The 16,134-nt window shown below is 54.0% G+C and overlaps 1 protein-coding gene and 1 pseudogene across 3 annotated transcripts; both read right to left on the reverse strand.

Annotated features, from left to right (window-relative positions):
• Window positions 1-349: 349 nt before the first annotated feature.
• Window positions 350-1,596, reverse strand: LOC103882756 (annotated as a pseudogene). Its single transcript, XR_644692.3, has one exon. The product of XR_644692.3 is annotated as an uncharacterized LOC103882756 (transcript).
• Window positions 350-16,092, reverse strand: ORAI2 (ORAI calcium release-activated calcium modulator 2). 2 transcript variants are annotated; one of them, XM_009202782.4, is made up of 3 exons: window positions 15,961-16,092; window positions 10,341-10,578; window positions 350-2,259 (listed from the first exon to the last, which is right to left on the reverse strand). In XM_009202782.4, the coding sequence occupies exons 2-3, from the start codon at window positions 10,563-10,565 to the stop codon at window positions 1,720-1,722; spliced, it is 765 nt and encodes a 254-aa protein (XP_009201046.1). In that variant the 5' UTR covers window positions 10,566-10,578; window positions 15,961-16,092; the 3' UTR covers window positions 350-1,719. The 2 variants fall into 2 exon arrangements, with proteins under 2 accessions (XP_009201046.1, XP_031521368.1); XM_031665508.1 differs by lacking the exon at window positions 15,961-16,092 and adding an exon at window positions 12,971-13,115.
• Between the last annotated feature and the right edge of the window lie 42 nt (window positions 16,093-16,134).

A 16,134-nucleotide genomic window follows, 5' to 3' on the forward strand; every position in this document is an offset into this window, starting at 1 on the left:
ACTGCAAGCTCCGCCTCCCAGGTTCACGCCATTCTCCTGCCTCAGCCTCCCAAGTAGCTGGGACTACAGGTGCCCACCACCATGCCCGGCTAATTTTTTGTATTTTTTATAGAGACGGGGTTTCACCATGTTGGCTAGGCTGGTCTCGAACTCCTGACCTCAAGTGATCCGCCCGCCTTGGCCTCCCAAAGTGCTGGGATTACAGGCGTTAGCCATCGCGCTCGGCCTAATTTTTGTATTTTTAGTAGAGGTGGGGTTTCACCATGTTGGCCAGGCTGATCTGGAACTCCTGACCTCAGGTGATCCACCCACCTTGGCCTCCCAAAGTGCTGGGATTACAGGCATGAGCCACTGCGCCTGGCCCCAGTGACTATGAGAACAAAAGACAAGGCATGGCTGGCTCTCCAGGTTACAGCTGGAGAAGAGGGGAAAGGTGGTTGGTTGTACAAGCAGCTCAGGGAAGCTGGTGCTGCGGCGTGCGTACACAGCCCGAGTGTGGCTTTGAGTCTACCACATGCCCTTAGGGAAAAGGCCAGAACCCGCACTGCACAGCGCAGTCACCGTGTGTGGTGGGACCCAGTGTCGGCTGAGAGGCCTGGAGGGGTCTTGCTTCCCTTGTAGTCACTCGGTGTCATAACAAGGAGGGCACCCATTTGGCCTGGGCCAACCCCTGGCCCCACTATCCACAAGCCAGGCCAGGCCAATGGCCTTGCCTAGACAGGAAGTCCCCCAGGATGTCCGCTCGCTGCCTGGGGCCACAGGAAGCTGCACAGGCTCCGGGGCCTGAGCCAGAGCCTCTGCCTCGGGCTGCCACAGCCCAGGGGAGTGGCTGAGTCAGCCTCAGAGGCCATTCTGTGGCTGACAGCTGGAGGCCGCTGGCTGTGGGGGAAGGATCCTTTCCCCACCCCGGTGGCCCCACTGAGTCCGTGTGGCCAGGGCTCTCTCTGGCTGAGAAAAGAGAATTTGAGCCTAGCATACTATGCAGCAGCCCTCAAATAATTCAACTTCCTCATGCGGGTGTCTCGTAGATGCCCGTGAACATGTCTCCTCCGGCTCAGCCAGGCTGCGCCCCCGATGGAAACATCCCCGGGGGCCTGACACCACTGCCGAGGGCTGCAGCACCCCCCGCACTTGCTGGGCTGACGTGTGTCCTGGCTCCTGTCTTCCCCTGAAGCCAGGCCACCCAGCTTCCTCCAGGGCCAGGCAGGGAAGCACCAAGCCCTGCCGTGCACCTGCACCCACTCAAATGCCGCAGCCCTCGTGTCATCACTGTCACACGGGCCACTCGGCATCCACGAAGCCCACCACGGGTCTCTGGGGCAATCATTCTCTGAAAGCAAAAGCCTGCCCTGGCTCTCCCAGGCCCACCAGCCACGCATGCTGGGTCTGAGCACCCACTGGGTGCTGCTTGGAGGCCCTCCTGGCCCAGGACTGATGGGCAGATCCCACTGTAGCCTCTTCACTGTGTCCCCGACCCAGGAAACCCTGAGGCCAAGGAACCAGCCTGGTTTTGCCCCCAATGCTCTTAGCAACACAGTCCCTCGTTGAACCAGATGGTTCCATCTCAGGAGAAGTCATCCAGTGCTTATGGTATTAAGACAAGAGGAAAACTTTGGTCTTGAACTACCCGGCAGCCTTGCAAAATGTCTGCATCTGACAAATCCCCGCCTCTGCGGGCTCCCGGGCACAGGGCTGCCCCCAGCCCCGGCCCTCAGCCCCTCACACGACCTGCAGGCTGCGCTCATGCCCGTCCAGCTGGACCTTGAGCTTGTGGAGCTCCTCGATCTCGCGGTTGTGGCGCTCCGTTTTGTGGCGCACCAGAGAGCGGTAGAAGTGGATGGTGAAGACCACGAAGATGAGGCCCACGGGCACCATGATGATGGTGGACACCAGCGCGGCCTGCCAGCCCGTGTGGCTCCCGGGGCCGGGCGGGGGGCCAGGCTGGCGCCGGGCGTCCACGGGGAGGAACTTGATCCAGCAGAGCAGCACCACCTCGGCCAAGAAGAGCAGGATGCCTAGCACAGTGGAGAAGCCCCAGGCCAGCTCGATGTAGGGGTGCATGCGCTCGTGCGGAGACTCGCTGATGGAGTTCAGGTTGTGGATGTTGCTCACGGCCTCCACGTTGGGCAGGATGCAGGTGCTGATGAGGAGGGCGAACAGGTGCACGGCCACCAGCACCGTGGTGCAGGCGCTGAAGGCAATCAGCAGCGGCCGAGGGTACTGGTACTGTGTCTCCAGCTGCACCTCCACCATGGCCACCTGTGGGGACAGCAGACAGGTGGTGCTGGGTGTGGGGAGGGCAAGGCGTGGCCCCACCAGGGCCACCTGCCAGGCAGAGCAGGGGCTGGGCCAGGTTCGGGGGACAGGGTAGCCATGGGCTCTCCTGCTGGCGGAACTCACCCATGTTCTGGGCCCTTGAAGACCAGAGGGCAACCTCCTCACTGATCAAATGTTTCACATTTTCCTTTGTTCTAATTAGCTAAAGAAGACTGCAGTGAGAAAAAAAATCTCAACAGTACAGAAGAGGCCAGTGTGGTGGCTCCCGCCTGTAATCCCAGCACTTTGGGAGGCCAAGGCTGGTGGATCACTCGAGGCTAGGAGTTGGAGACCAGCCTGGTCAACATGGTGAACCCCCGTCTCTACTAAAAATACAAAAAGTAGCTGGGCATGGTGGCAGGCACCTGTAATCCCAGCTACTCGGGAAGCTGAGGCAGGAGAATCGCTTGAACCTGGGAGGCGGAGGTTGCAGTGAGCCAAGATCGCGCCACTGCACTCCAGCCTGGGCGACAAAATGAGACTCTGTCTCAAAACAAAACAAGCCACAAAAGTTTAAAAAAGAAAGGAAAAAGAAAGAAAGAGAGAGAGGAAGGAAGGAAGGAAGGGGAGGAGGGAGGGAGGGAAAAACTGGCCGAGTACAATGGTTCATGCCTGTAATACCAGTGGTTTGGAAGGTTGAGGCAGGAGGATCATTTGAGGCCAGGAATTCCAGGCTGCTGTGAGCCCCGATCACACCACTGCACTCCAGCCTGGGGGACAGAGGGAGACCCTGTCTCTACAAAAAATATACAACATTAGCCAGGCTTGGTGGTACATGCCTGTAGTCCCAGCTACTGGGGAGACTGAGGTGGGAGGATCGCTTGAATCCGGGAGATCCAGGCTGCAATGAGCTATGATCACACCATTGCACTTCAGCCCATGTGACAGAGCGAGACCTCGTCTCTACAAAAAAAGGAAACTGACCTTTTAAAGGTAAAAATTGGCCAGGCACGATGACTCATGCCTATACTCCTTCCTTTGGGAGGCAGAGGCAGGAGGATCGCTTGAACCCAGGAGTTTGAGACTAGCCTGGGCAACATAGTGAGAGCCCATCTTGACAAAAAAAAAAAACCTGACCTTTTAAAATATAACAACTGAAACTGCCGACAGTCCCCAGACTCAGAGCTGAACACCTGGATGGCCTCAGACAGACCACGTGGTGCCTCCTCAGCAGAGGCCAAAAGCCCAGCGAGAGCCAGCATCTCGAAAGCCCAGGGAAAGTGATGGAAGTGAGGCCGAGGGTGAGGAGGGAAAGGAGGCATGGCTGGGTCTCCTGAGGAAGCAAAATCATCAATCACAGTCAGAGGTTACAGCAGGTATGGTCTAAAATGGACAAACTAAGGAATCGCAGGCTCTGCTTGGTGTCTTGAAATGTGAGGTCAGCCAGGCGCGGTGGCTCACGCCTGTAATCCCAGCACTTTGGGAGGGCGAGGCGAGTGGATTACTTGAGGTCAGGAGTTGGAGACCAGCCTGGCCCACACGGTGAAATCCTGTCTCTACTAAAAATACAAAAAATTAGCTGGTCCTGGTGGCGGGCGCCTGTAATCCCAGCTACTCGGGAGGCTGAGGCAGGAGAATCGCCTGAACCCAGGAAGCAGAGGTTGCAGTGAGCGGAGATCATGCCACTGTACTCCAGCCTAGACGACAGAGCAGGACTCTGTTTCAAAAAAAAAAGAAGAAAGAAGCCAGGGGAAGATTCTTCTACCCACTGTGTTTCCCTCCTAGACCTAAGCCATCCCTGTTTAAAAAAAAACAACAAAAAAAACTCAGGCCAGGTGCGGTGGCTCATGCCTGTAATCCTAGCACTTTAGGAAGCCAAGGGGGTACGGATCACTTGAGGTCAGGAGTTTGAGAGCAGCCTGGCCAACATGGCAAAAACTCTTTCTCTGTGAAAAATACAAAAATGAACCGGGCATGGTGGCTTGTGCCTGTAATCCCAGCTACTCGGGAGGCTGAGGCAGGAGAATCGCTTGAATCCGGGAGGCAGAGGTTTCAGTGAGCTGAGATCATGCCACTGCACTCCAGCCTGGGTGACAAAGTGAGACCCTGCCACAAAAAAATAAATAAATAAAATAAAATAAAAAATAACTCAGGAGGCTGGGCCCCAGAGTTGGAGGCTGCAGTGAGCTATGAATGCACCACTGCACCCCAGCCTGGGCAATAGAGCGATATCCTGTCTGGGAACGAATAAAGTAAAAAATAAAATAAAATAATATATATGAAGATTTCATAATGTCCTTCAGCAACTGCCACCTCTTAGTGGTGATGGAACGCTTCCTAGATAAAAGAAGATATGGCCGGGCGCGGTGGCTCACGCCTGTAATCCCAGCCCTTTGGGAAGCTGAGGTGGGCAGATCACTTGAGGTCAGGAGCTCGAGACCAGCCTGACCAACGTGGCAAAACCCCATCTCTACTAAAAATACAAAAATTAGCCGAGCATGGTGGTGGGCACCTGTAGTCCCAACTACTCGGGAGGTTGAGGCAGGAGAATCTCTTGAACCCGGGAGGCGCCGGGCGCGGTGGCTCAAGCCTGTAATCCCAGCACTTTGGGAGGCCGAGGCGGGCGGATCACGAGGTCAGGAGATCGAGACCATCCTGAAGACATGGCAGTCCTAGTAGACCAGAGCTGAACAGCAACTCACCAATAATATGGCTGGGGCTATTGTGAAACGTATCCAAAAACCAGTAGCCACAGAACATGGGCTGAGGGATGGTTTTTCTCAGTGTAGCCCTGGCTTGGCTATGGTCACCTCAAAGGATATGGCCCAAGTGACAAATATTACAAACCACAGAGGCCTCCAAGACAGGAAATAAAGATGATTACGAGGTAGTGGGCAGAGCTCGCAAAAAGTGGTTTTGTTCCGCCTTAAGAGGAGAAAAGGGACTGAGTGAGCGGCCTCACACCTGTGATCCCAGCACTTTGGAAGGCTAAGGCGGGAGATCACTTAAAACCAGGAGTTCAAGACCAGCTCAGGCAACAAAGCGAGACCCCATCTCTATTAAAAAAAAAAAAAAGAAGAAGAAGAAGAAAAGAGAAGGAAATTTTTTACTGTGTTTATGCAGAATTATTTTTAATTTAAATTACATTTTTTGTTTGTTTGTTTGTTTGTTTTGAGACGGAGTCTCGCTCTGTCGCCCAGGCTGGAGTGCAGCAGACAGATCTCAGTTCACTGCAAGCTCCGCCTCCCGGGTTTACGCCATTCTCCTGCCTCAGCCTCCCGAGTAGCTGGGACTACAGGCGCCCGCCACCCCGCCCGGCTAGTTTTTTGTATTTTTTTAGTAGAGACGGGGTTTCATCATGTTCGCCAGGATGGTCTCGATCTCCTGACCTCATGATCCGCCCTTCTCGGCTCTGTCGCCAAAGTGCTGAGATTACAGTGGCCGGATCTGAGCTCACCGCAAGCTCCAGCCTCCCGGGTTCCCGCCATTCTCCTGCCTCAGCCTCCCGAGTAGCTGGGACTACAGGCGCCCACAACCGCGCCCGGCTAATTTTTTGTATTTTTAGTAGAGACGAGGTTTCACCATGGTCTCGATCTCCTGACCTTGTGATCCGCCCGCCTCGGCCTCCCAAAGTGCTGGGATTACAGGCGTGAGCCACCGCGCCCGGCGCCTTTTTTTTTTTTTTTAATTGAGACAGAGTCTCGCTCTGTTGCCCAGGCTGGAGTGCAATGGCGCTATCTCGGCTTACTACCTCTGCTTCCTGGGTTCAAGCGATTCTCCTTCCTCAGTCTCCCCAGTAGCCCACTATGGCTGACTAATTTTTTTTTTTTTTTTAAGATGGAGTCTTGCTCTGTTGCCCAGGGTGGAGTGCAGTGGCATGATCTCGGCTCACTCCAACCTCCCCTTCCCAGGTTCAAGTGATCCTCCCGCTTCAGCCTCCTGAGAAGCTGGGGTTACAGGTGCTAGCCACCACACTTGGCTTTTTTTTTTTTTTTGAGATGGAATTTTGCTCTGCCACTGAGGCTGGAGTGCAGTACAGCGATCTCAGCTCACTGCAACCTTCGCCTCCCGGGTTCAAGTGATTCTCGTGCCTCAGCCTCCCGAGTAGCTCGGACTACAGGCGTGTGCCACCACACATGGCTAATTTTTTGTTTTTTTAGTAGAGACGGGGTTTCACCGTGTTAGCCAGGGTGGTCTCCATCTCTTGACCTCGTGATCTGCCCGCCTCAGTCTCCCAAAATGCTCGGATTACAGGTGTGAACCACTGCGCCTGGCCTAAGTTTTGTATTTTCAGTAGAGACAGTGTTTCACCAGGTCAGCCAGGATGGTCTCCAACTCATGACCTCAAGTGATCTGCTCACCTCGGTCTCCCAAAATGCTGGGATTACAGGCATAAGCCATGGTGCCCGGCCCTCCTTTTCATATTTTTAGTAGAGACTGGGTTTCCCCATGTTGGCCAGGCGATCTGGAACTCCTGACCTCAAGTGATCGGCCAGCCTCAGTCTCCCAAAGTGCTGGGATTACAGTGAACCACCGTGCCTGGCCTATGTAGAGGTTTTATGAGGGGGGCCTCGGATCACTGGTTCTCCGTGTTGGGGGAAGAATATGCATCAATAAATAAGCTTCAGGTTAGGCATAAGCACGCGTTGCTAGACAAAGGAACAGCTTTGCAATTCTAATGAGGGAAGACACACTATAAAGGTGAACTCTTCCTAGCAATCTGTACCTTTGCCTGTTCCCAGGGCCCTGCCCCGACTCAGCTAGTTTCTGATGATTTGTACTTGTCACTTATTTTTCCCAAGCTGCCCTGCAGTCTGAAGAATGATCTGACCTAATGACGCTATGCTAATCTAATCAAGCAGGTGCACTGCGGCTCCCCCCGGGTCTCAGCTCCACGCCAGACGGTTCATGTGCTTCCCACTGCAGCTGGCGCTCTGTATCTCTGAGTTCCACATCTGCAGATTCAACCCACCGCGGGTCAAAAATACTTGGGGGAAAAAACAAAATGAAACAACAATATTTTCCCCTTGGCATAAGGTGAAGAAAAAAATAACAAACAAACAAACAAAACCTAGCCTGGGCAACACAGCAAGACCCACCTCTTTTTTTTTTTTTTTTTTTTGAGATGCAGTCTTGCTCTGTCGCCCAGGCTGGAGTGCAGTGGTGCCATCTCAGCTGAGTGCAACCTCTCCTCCCGGGTTCAAGCAATTCTCCGTCTCAGCCTCCAAAGTAGCCAGGATTACAGGCACCTGCTACCACGTCCGTCTAATTTTTGTATTTTTTTTTTTTTTTTTTTTTTTTGAGACGGAGTCTCGCTCTGTCGCCCAGGCTGGAGTGCGGTGGCTGGATCTCAGCTCACTGCAAGCTCCGCCTCCCGGGTTCACGCCATTCTCTTGCCTCAGCCTCCGGAATAGCTGGGACTACAGGCGCCCGCCACCTCACCCGGCTAGTTTTTTGTATTTTTTTTAGTAGAGACGGGGTTTCACCGGGTTAGCCAGGATGGTCTGGATCTCCTGACCTCGTGATCCGCCCGTCTCAGCCTCCCAAAGTGCTGGGATTACAGGCTTGAGCCACCGCACCCGGCCTAATTTTTGTATTTTTAGTAGAGACAGGGTTTCACCATCTTGTCCAGGCTGGTCTTGAACACCTGACCTCATGATCCACCCGCCTTGGCCTCGCAAAGTGCTGGGATTACAGGCGTGAGCCACGGAACCCAGCCTCCACCTCTTCTTTTTTTGAGATGGAGTCTCGCTCTGTCACCCAAGCTGGAGTGCGGTGGCGCCATCTTGGCTCACTGCAACCTCCACCTCCCAGGTTCAAGTGATCTTCCTGCCTCAGCCTCTTGAGTAGCTGGGATTACAGGCACGTGCCACCAAGCCCGGCTAATTTTTGTATGTTTAGTAGAGACAGGGTGCCACCATGTTGGCTAGGCTGGTCTCGAACTCCTGACTTGAGGTGATCTGCCCGCCTCAGCCTCCCAAAGTGCTGGGATTACAGGCATGAGCCACCGCGCCCAGTCAGCTTTTTCTTTTAAATTGTATCATCAGTCTAACAATTGAGCCTCTGGCCTATAGAAAAACAATAGAGGCCGGGTGTGGTAGCTCACGCCTGTAATACCAGCACTTCGGGAGGCCGAGGTGGGTGGATCACCTGAGGTTAGAAATTCAAGACCAGCCTGGCCAACATGGTGAAACCCCATCTCTACTAAGAATACAAAAATTAGCCGGGTGTGGTGACGTGTGCTTGTAGTCCCAGCTACTTGGGAGGCTGAGGCAGGAGAATCACTTGAATTGAGGAGGCGGAGGTTGCAGTGAGCTGAAATCACACCACTGCACTCCAGCCTGGGTGACAGAGCAAGACTCCATCTCAAAACAAAAACAAACAAAAAGAAAAACAATAATTGTTTTCACATAAGGAAACAGGCTGGACAAGGTGTAATGCTAGCACTTTGGGAGGCCGAGGTGAGAAAATCACCTGAGAGTTCAAGACTGCAGTGAGCCATGATTGCACCCCTGCACTCCAGCCTAGGCAACAGAGCAGAGAACTTGTCTCTAAAAAAAAAAAAAAAAAATTAGCCAGGCGTGGTGGCACATGCCTATAATTCCAGCTACTCAGGAGGCTGAGACAGGCGGATGGCTTGAGCCCAGGAAGTAGAGGCTGCAGTGAGCCATGATCACACCACTGCCCTCTCCAGCCTGGGCAACAGACAGGGACCGTCTCTAAAAACAAAACAACAACAACAAAAATCACTTCCGCCCAATAGGACCTGTAAGCACACTGTTGTGTCCTCACTGTGAGTCCTTAACCTCTGGGACAATTCGGTGTGGGTCAGCGGCTTTGGAGTCAACAGGAGATGGGCCCCTTGTCAGAGCCACAGCTTTGTCCGAAACTGACTCTTGTCCTAGGGGATGACTCAGAGGGAAGGCGGCCACCGGGAGCCAGGCCAAAAGCTCTGCTTTGTCACCCTGGAGTTCACATTCCAGGAACTTCTGCATCGCTAACTGGGCTAAACGGATCCAACCCCAATCAATCCCTGGGGCCTGCTCAGAGATCCCTGAGAGCTCCAAACGTTTGGGTGGTGCCCGAGACGGGGCAGACGTGGGCACTTTTCTCCAGGAAACCCTGTACCATGCAGCGATTTGATTTGATTTTATCTTTTTAATTAATTAATTAATCTATTTATTTTGAGACAAAGTCTCACTCTTGACCAGGTTGGAGTATACTGGTGTGACCTTGGCTCACTGCATCCTCTGGCCTCCCAGGTTCAAGCGATTCTTTTGTCTCAGTCTCCCGAGTAGCTGGGATTACAGGCGCCTGCCACCATACCCAGCTTGTTTTTTTGTACTTTTAGTAGAGATGGTGTTTCACCATGTTGGCCAGGCTGGTCTTGAACTCCTGATCTCAAGTGATCCACCCACCTCGGCCTCCCAAAGTGTTGGGATTACAGGCATGAGCCACTGCGCCCGGCCAAAATAAAGAAATAAATAAATTTTATTTTTTCTTTTTGGAGATGGGGTCTCACTCTGACGTCCAGGCTGGAGTGAAGTCATGTGATCATAACGCATTGAGGCCTCGGCCTCCTGGGCTCAAGTGATCCTCCCGCCTCAGCCTCCCAAATACCTGGGGCTATAGGTACGTGCCACTACGTCTGGCTAATTATTTATTTTTGTAAAGACAGGGGTCTTGCTGTGTTGCCCAGGCTGGTCTCAAACTCCTGGCCTCAAGCTATTCTCCCACCTTGGCCTCCCAAAGTGCTGGGATTACAGGTGTGAGTCACTGCACCTGAGCTACTATAATTACCCTGCACCAACCTCCCTCCTTGCTAAGCAAGTACTTGATGTGAACAGGACAGAGTGGGCTTTCTGAAGATTCTAGGGCTGGGAGCCCCTGGCATACACCCAGCACCCTCACTCACATTGACAGTCGCCCAAGTCCCATCTGGTGGGACTTGGGCGGATGCTTTCCACTGGTCCATCCTGGCTGCCAGAGACTGGAGGGAACGCTTTGGTCCCCGAGGCATCCCGGGACCTCAGTTAGCAAAGCCCGTCTGACCAGCGAGCTCCTCACCTGGCGTGCACACTCACCATGGCGAAGCCGGAGAGGAGGGCGGAGGTCCTGCTGGAGGCCTTCAGCTTGGCCCTGCTTAGGTAGAGCTTCCGCCACGACAGGGCCTGTACTGAGTGGTGGTTGGAGGTGACCAGTTCCAGGTAGCTGCGGCGGACCCAGTCCCGGTAATCCATGCCCTTGTGGCCGGGCTCCGGGCAGGCAGGAGTAGAGGGGTCGACAGGCACGTTGAGCTCAGCGCTCATGGTGGGAGCCAGGCTGAAGGTGGGAGAGAGACATGCTCAGGTATCCTAGGTTACTGCAGCCTGGAAGAGCTTGACTGTAAGCCCATTCAACCTACAGGGGCTGCCCAGGGGTTTAGAAAGTGCCCAGGACCTAAAGTTATGATTGTTTGTTTGTTTGCTTTTGAGACAGTGTCTCGCTCTGTCGCCCAGGCTGCAGTGCAGTGGGGCAATCTCACCTCACTGGAAACTCTGGCTCCCAGGTTCAAGTAATTCTTCTGCTCAGTCTCCCGAGTAGCTGGGATTATAGGTGTGCGCCACCACGCCCAGCTAATTTTTGTATTTTTAATACAGACAGGGTTTCATCATGTTGGCCAGGCTGGTCTTGAACTCCTGACCTCAAGTGATCTGCCTGCCTCAGCCTCCCAAAGTGCTGGGATTACAGGTATGAGCCACTGCGCCCAGCCTCCAGGACCTAAAGTTCTGAAACCTGGATTTGACTCTACTGTGTGATTCTGAGCATGACAGCTGACCTTTCTGAGCTGGCTCTTTCATCTTGAGAATGGGGATATTTCCACCTATAGGACTTTTATTTTATTTTACATATTTTTTTGAGACAGTCTTGCTGAGTCACCCAGGCTGGAGTGCAGTGGTGCAATCTCTGCTCACTGCAACCTCCGACTCCCAGATTCAAGTGATTCTCCTGCCTCAGCCTCCCAAGTACCTGGGACTACAGGCACCCGCCACCACACCTGGCTAATTTTTGTATTCTTAGTAGAGATGGAGTTTCACCATGTTGGACAAGCTGGTCTCGAACTCCTGACCTCAGGTGATGCAACTGCCTCAGGCTCCCAAGATGATGAGATTACAGATGTGAGCCACCGTGCCTGGCCTTCAACATGAATTTTGATCATTACAGTTCACCCTAAGAAAAATACTGGACTTACAAAACTAAAGCCACATCCAAGCTACAAGGCAAACTTTTAGCAAGATGAAAAATGAAATCCACCAACTCACATGACCACACTTTAAGGAGAAACAGATGGCGGAGATGCCTGGACTCATACCTGGTAGACATCTGGTTTGACTAACATGGATTAAACATCAGAAGGACGGATCTGTCAAGATTTGTGAATTTAAACCTAAATCTCCACTAAGTAGGGGATTGGCGGTCGCGTGTGTCCCAAGGAGCTGGGCTGCTCGGCCGCACGCCAGGATCCAGTTCTAATTAATCTGCAGGGCGTGCTTCAAGGGCACAGGCACCTTGTGGTTTACTTGGCATCAGAAAGAGTGACTTTTCCAGCCTGGCCAACATGGTGAAACCCTGTTTCCACTAAAAATACAAAAATTAGCTGGGCGTGGTGGTGGGTGCCTGTAATCCCAGTGACTGGGGAGGCTGAGGCAGAGGCAAGAGAATCGCTTGAACCCAGGAGGTGAGGTTACAGTGAGCCAAGACTGTGCCACTGCACTCCAGCCTGAGTGACAGAGCAGAACTCTGTCTCAAGAAAGGAAAAGGAAGGAGAGGAAAGGAGAGGAGAGGAGAGGAGAGGAGAGGAAGGGGAGGGGAGGGGAGGGGAGGGGAAGGGAGAGGAGAGGAAAGGAAAGGGGAAAGGAAAGGAAAGAGGAAAGGAAAGAAGAAAGGAAAGGTGGCCGGGGCACGGTGGCTCGCGCCTGTAATCCCAGCATCTTGGGAGGCCGAGACCGGTGGGATCATGAGGCCCAGGAGGACGTGAGACCATCCTGGCTAACACGTGAAACTCATTCTACTAAAAATACAAAAAAACTAATGGGTGAGGGGGGTCTGTAGTCCGGTAGCTACTTGGGAGGCTGAGGCAGGAGAATGGCGGATCTCGGGAGGCGGAGCTTGCAGTGAGCTGAGATTCAGCCACCGGGTACCCAGCCTGGGATAGAGCGCAGACTCATCCCAAAAAAAAGGAAAGGGAAGGGGAAAAGGAAAAAGAAAGGAAAAAGGAAGGGAAGGAAAGGGAAGGAAGGGAAGGAGTGAAAGGGAAGGAAAGGAAAGGAAAGGAAGAAAAGAAAGGAAAGGGAAGGAAAGGGAGGGAAGGAAAGGGAAGAGAGAATCATGTCCAGGCTCACATAGGCCCCATGGAAAGTCTGTTTGTGGCTATTACACACAGATCCGTATTCTAGGTCCCAGGGAGTGTGGCTGGGGTGGATGGGTGGAGGGGGTGCCACAGGGTCAGCAGCTGAGGAAATGCCCCCAAACTTAGTCCATCCATGCCAGAGTTGAGCCCCCATAATTGAAAAAAAAATGCTCCTAATTTGGAAATTACGCAGAAGGTGCTGGAGGTGGAAAATCATGTCGCTTTCCCTTTGTTCTCACACAGGCTGCAAAGCCACAGCCTTCCCTGGCCAACAGGCCCCTCTTGGGAACAGTTCTGCTATTTCTGCCAGGGGATGCCAATTACCAGGTCATTTATACTAATGCCAACTTGGGCTCTCTGTCCCATCTCCTCATGCACATCCGCAGCCAGCAGCACCGCCCAAGCACTTCCATCCCCGGCTGCATTCTCTTTGGGGGAGAATTCAGAGAAACACTGCACCATAGGTTAGCTCCACATAACAGAAAAATGCTATAATTTGAAACTGCATTTTTCCCTCTTCCCTCACTCCCATATAGTTATGAATTGGAGCTGCAGGTCTGATGACCCCAGTATACGGAGACTGCAGGGGTGAGACGCTAACCTTGCTCCCTCCTCACACCCTCCCTCCTCCATCACACAGGTGGTGCTGAGCACACTTGGCACTTAAGGATCCAAGATGAAAGAGGCCAGAATTCATGGCCTCCAGTGGGAGCAAGATATGGATGTGGGTCGGAGCCGTGGGTTCAAAATCCTGTCCTCCCAGCACTTTTAGCGCCGAGGTATGGATCACCAGGAGGTCAGGAGTTTGGAGACTAGCCTGGACAACATGGTGGAACCCTGTTCTACTAAAAATACAAAAACACCAAGTGGTGGTGGGCTCTGTAATCCCAGCTACTCAGGAGGCTGAGGCAGGAGAATCACTCTGAGCCAGGGAGGTGAAGGTTGCAGTAAGCTGATTGCACTGCACTCCCAGCCTGGGCTACAAAGCTGGTGACCTCATCCCCAAAAATAAAATAAAATAAAATTAAATTAAAAAAAAGCCAGCCATGCACATGCCTGTAATCCCAGCACTTTGGGGAGGCTAAGACAGGGATCACTAGAAGTCAGGAGTTCAAGACCTGCCTGGCCAACATGGTGAAACCCCATCTCCACCTAAAAATACAAAAATTGGCCAGGTGTGGTGGCATGCACTTGTAGTCCCAGCTACTCAGGAGGCTGAGGCAGGAGAATCACTTGAGTCCAGGAGGAGGTTGAGTGAGCTGAGACTGTACCACGGCACTCCAGCCTGGGTGACAGAGTGAGACTCTGTCTTAAAAAAGAAAAAAAAAAAAAAAAAAAAAATAGCCGGGTGTGCTGACAGAGGTTGCAGTGAGGCGAGAGCACACCATTGCACTCTAGCCTGGGCGATAGAGCAAGACTCCATCTCAAGAAAAAAAAAAAAAAAAAAAAAAAAGAGGTGGGGATCCTCATCCACTGAGCTAAAGGCTTCAGTGGAGGGCAGGGAGCTGAGGACTGGCTGCCTCACACCAAGGCCAGGAAAAGGTGCCTGCAGATAACACCAAGGGAGGGACATACAGCAGGCCCTTTCAGAGTGGCCAAAAAGTGCCTCACACCTGCAATCCCAGTGTTTTGTAAGGCCAAGGTGGGAGGATCACTTGAGGACAGGAGCTGGAGACCAGCCTAGGCAACATAGTAAGAAGCTGTCTCTAAAAATAATTTTTTTTTGAGATGGGGTCCTGCTGTGTTGCCAAGGCTGGAGTGCAGTGGCACGATCTCGGCTCCCTGCAAACTCTGCCTCCCAGGCTCAAGCGATCCTCCCTCCTCAACCTCCCGAGTAACTGGGACTACAGGTGTGTGCCACCACGCCTGGCTAATTTTTTATTTTCGGTAGAGACAGGGTTTTGCCATGTTGGCCAGGCTGGTCTAGAACTCCTGAGCTCAAGGGATCTGCCCACCTTGGCCTCCCAAAGTGCTAAGATTACAGGCGTGAACCACTGCATGTGGACTCTAAAAAGAATTTCAAAAAAGAGGGACCATTCCTCAAAGACAAGATGCTGCCCGCATGGAAAGATTCTGAGAGACCGGAAGGCCACTCCAGGTGTACGTGTGGGGTGGCTCCCCTTGTCCAGGAGATAAGTAGGGAAGGTAGCTGCCACCCTGGGGGGTGGAGGGGGCAGGGAGATGTGGGTGGAAGACACTTGGAGCCTGGGGCTGTGGAATGAGCCAGAGGGTCTGGGCAGCATGACTGGGCGTCCAGCCACGGGAGAATGGAAGGAATCGGTGAGTGGAACGGTCTGGGCACTGCTAGATCATTCTGGTTTGGGACCACAGTTCAACCCAGGGAAATGGCTGGCCAACTGGGAGGAGTGGGAGGCAAGGGAGAGCCTGGTGGCCTCCAGAGGAAGGAAGGGTGAACAAGAGGGACGCTCCATCAGTAGGGGTGGGCTGGGCTCAGGTCTGAGAGTGGAGGTGAAGAGCTCAGGGCAGTGAGGGCTGAGGATGGCTTCCTGGGAGCTGCCAGCCCTCCCATGCCCCATTGGTGAGGCCCTGCAGATGCCCCCAGAGTGGGTGGGGTTGTGGAGGAAAGGATGTCTGGAGCTAGGACTTGAGACAGGTCTGCAGGTCTGGAAGGAGCAGCCCAGGAGGGGATTCCTATTCATCCTCTATGTTTCCAGTGCCACCTGTGTGTGCCAGGCCCGGTGGCTTGGGGGGAGGGACAGAGTCTGGGCCCCACACTGGATCCCAGGCAGGGGGTGGGGTGGGGCAGGATGGAGCCCTGCACTTCTGTCAGGTGGCACAGACCCTAGAGGATGCTCAGGGACTGAACCTTGTGGGGTTGCTTTTTTTTTTTTTTTTTCCTTTAACGAGCAGTCAGAGAAAACAGATCTTGTAGAATAACGCGATCCCCTCTCTAAAGATGAGCGATTCTTCCTGGCTGGCCTGTTGGACACATTTCCACAGGGCGGTCTTGGAGTTTGACTTCCTCTAAGCATCTGGGGCACCGGCAATGGCGAGTGTCTCTCTCCGGCAGGCTCACTGGGAGGGGGCCTCCCAGTGACGCCCGCCTGCATCCCTGTGCCTCCCCCAGGGACACCCCGGTGTCCGGACCCGGCTGCGCCCTCGACCCGGATCCGCTGGGCGCCGCACCCCGCCAGGGATCCCGCGGGGTGGAGGTCACCAACCCCGGATGGGTGGTGACCGCGCCCCGGCAGCCTACAGTCGTCCCCTTCCCCGCCGAGCGTCCCCGGTCCAATTTCGGCGCCCCCAGCCGCAGGGACCCCGCTCCCGGCGCCAGCCCCCGCCGCCACACTCACCGGAGCTGCCCTCTCCCCGCCCGGCTCAGCTCCCGCTCGGGCTGCGTGGCCGCGTGGCCTGTGGCCCAGTGGCCCCGCCGGGGCGCCGAGCGCGGCCCCCTCCCTCCTTCCGCCGGTCGCGCGGGGTCCCCCGGCCCCGCCTCCGCCCCGCCCCCGCGGCCGCCGCAGCCGCTG

The sequence above is a fragment of the Papio anubis genome, chromosome 4 (genome assembly GCF_008728515.1).
Source record: "Papio anubis isolate 15944 chromosome 4, Panubis1.0, whole genome shotgun sequence".
NCBI lineage: Eukaryota > Metazoa > Chordata > Mammalia > Primates > Cercopithecidae > Papio > Papio anubis.

Excerpts from the sequence above, each read along its gene's own strand:
- ORAI2 (XM_031665508.1), bottom strand. Across the intron at positions 2,260-10,340 it reads TCCTCTCCGGCTTCGCCATG|GTGGCCATGGTGGAGGTGCA; the intron begins GTGAGTGTGCAC and ends CTGTCCCCACAG.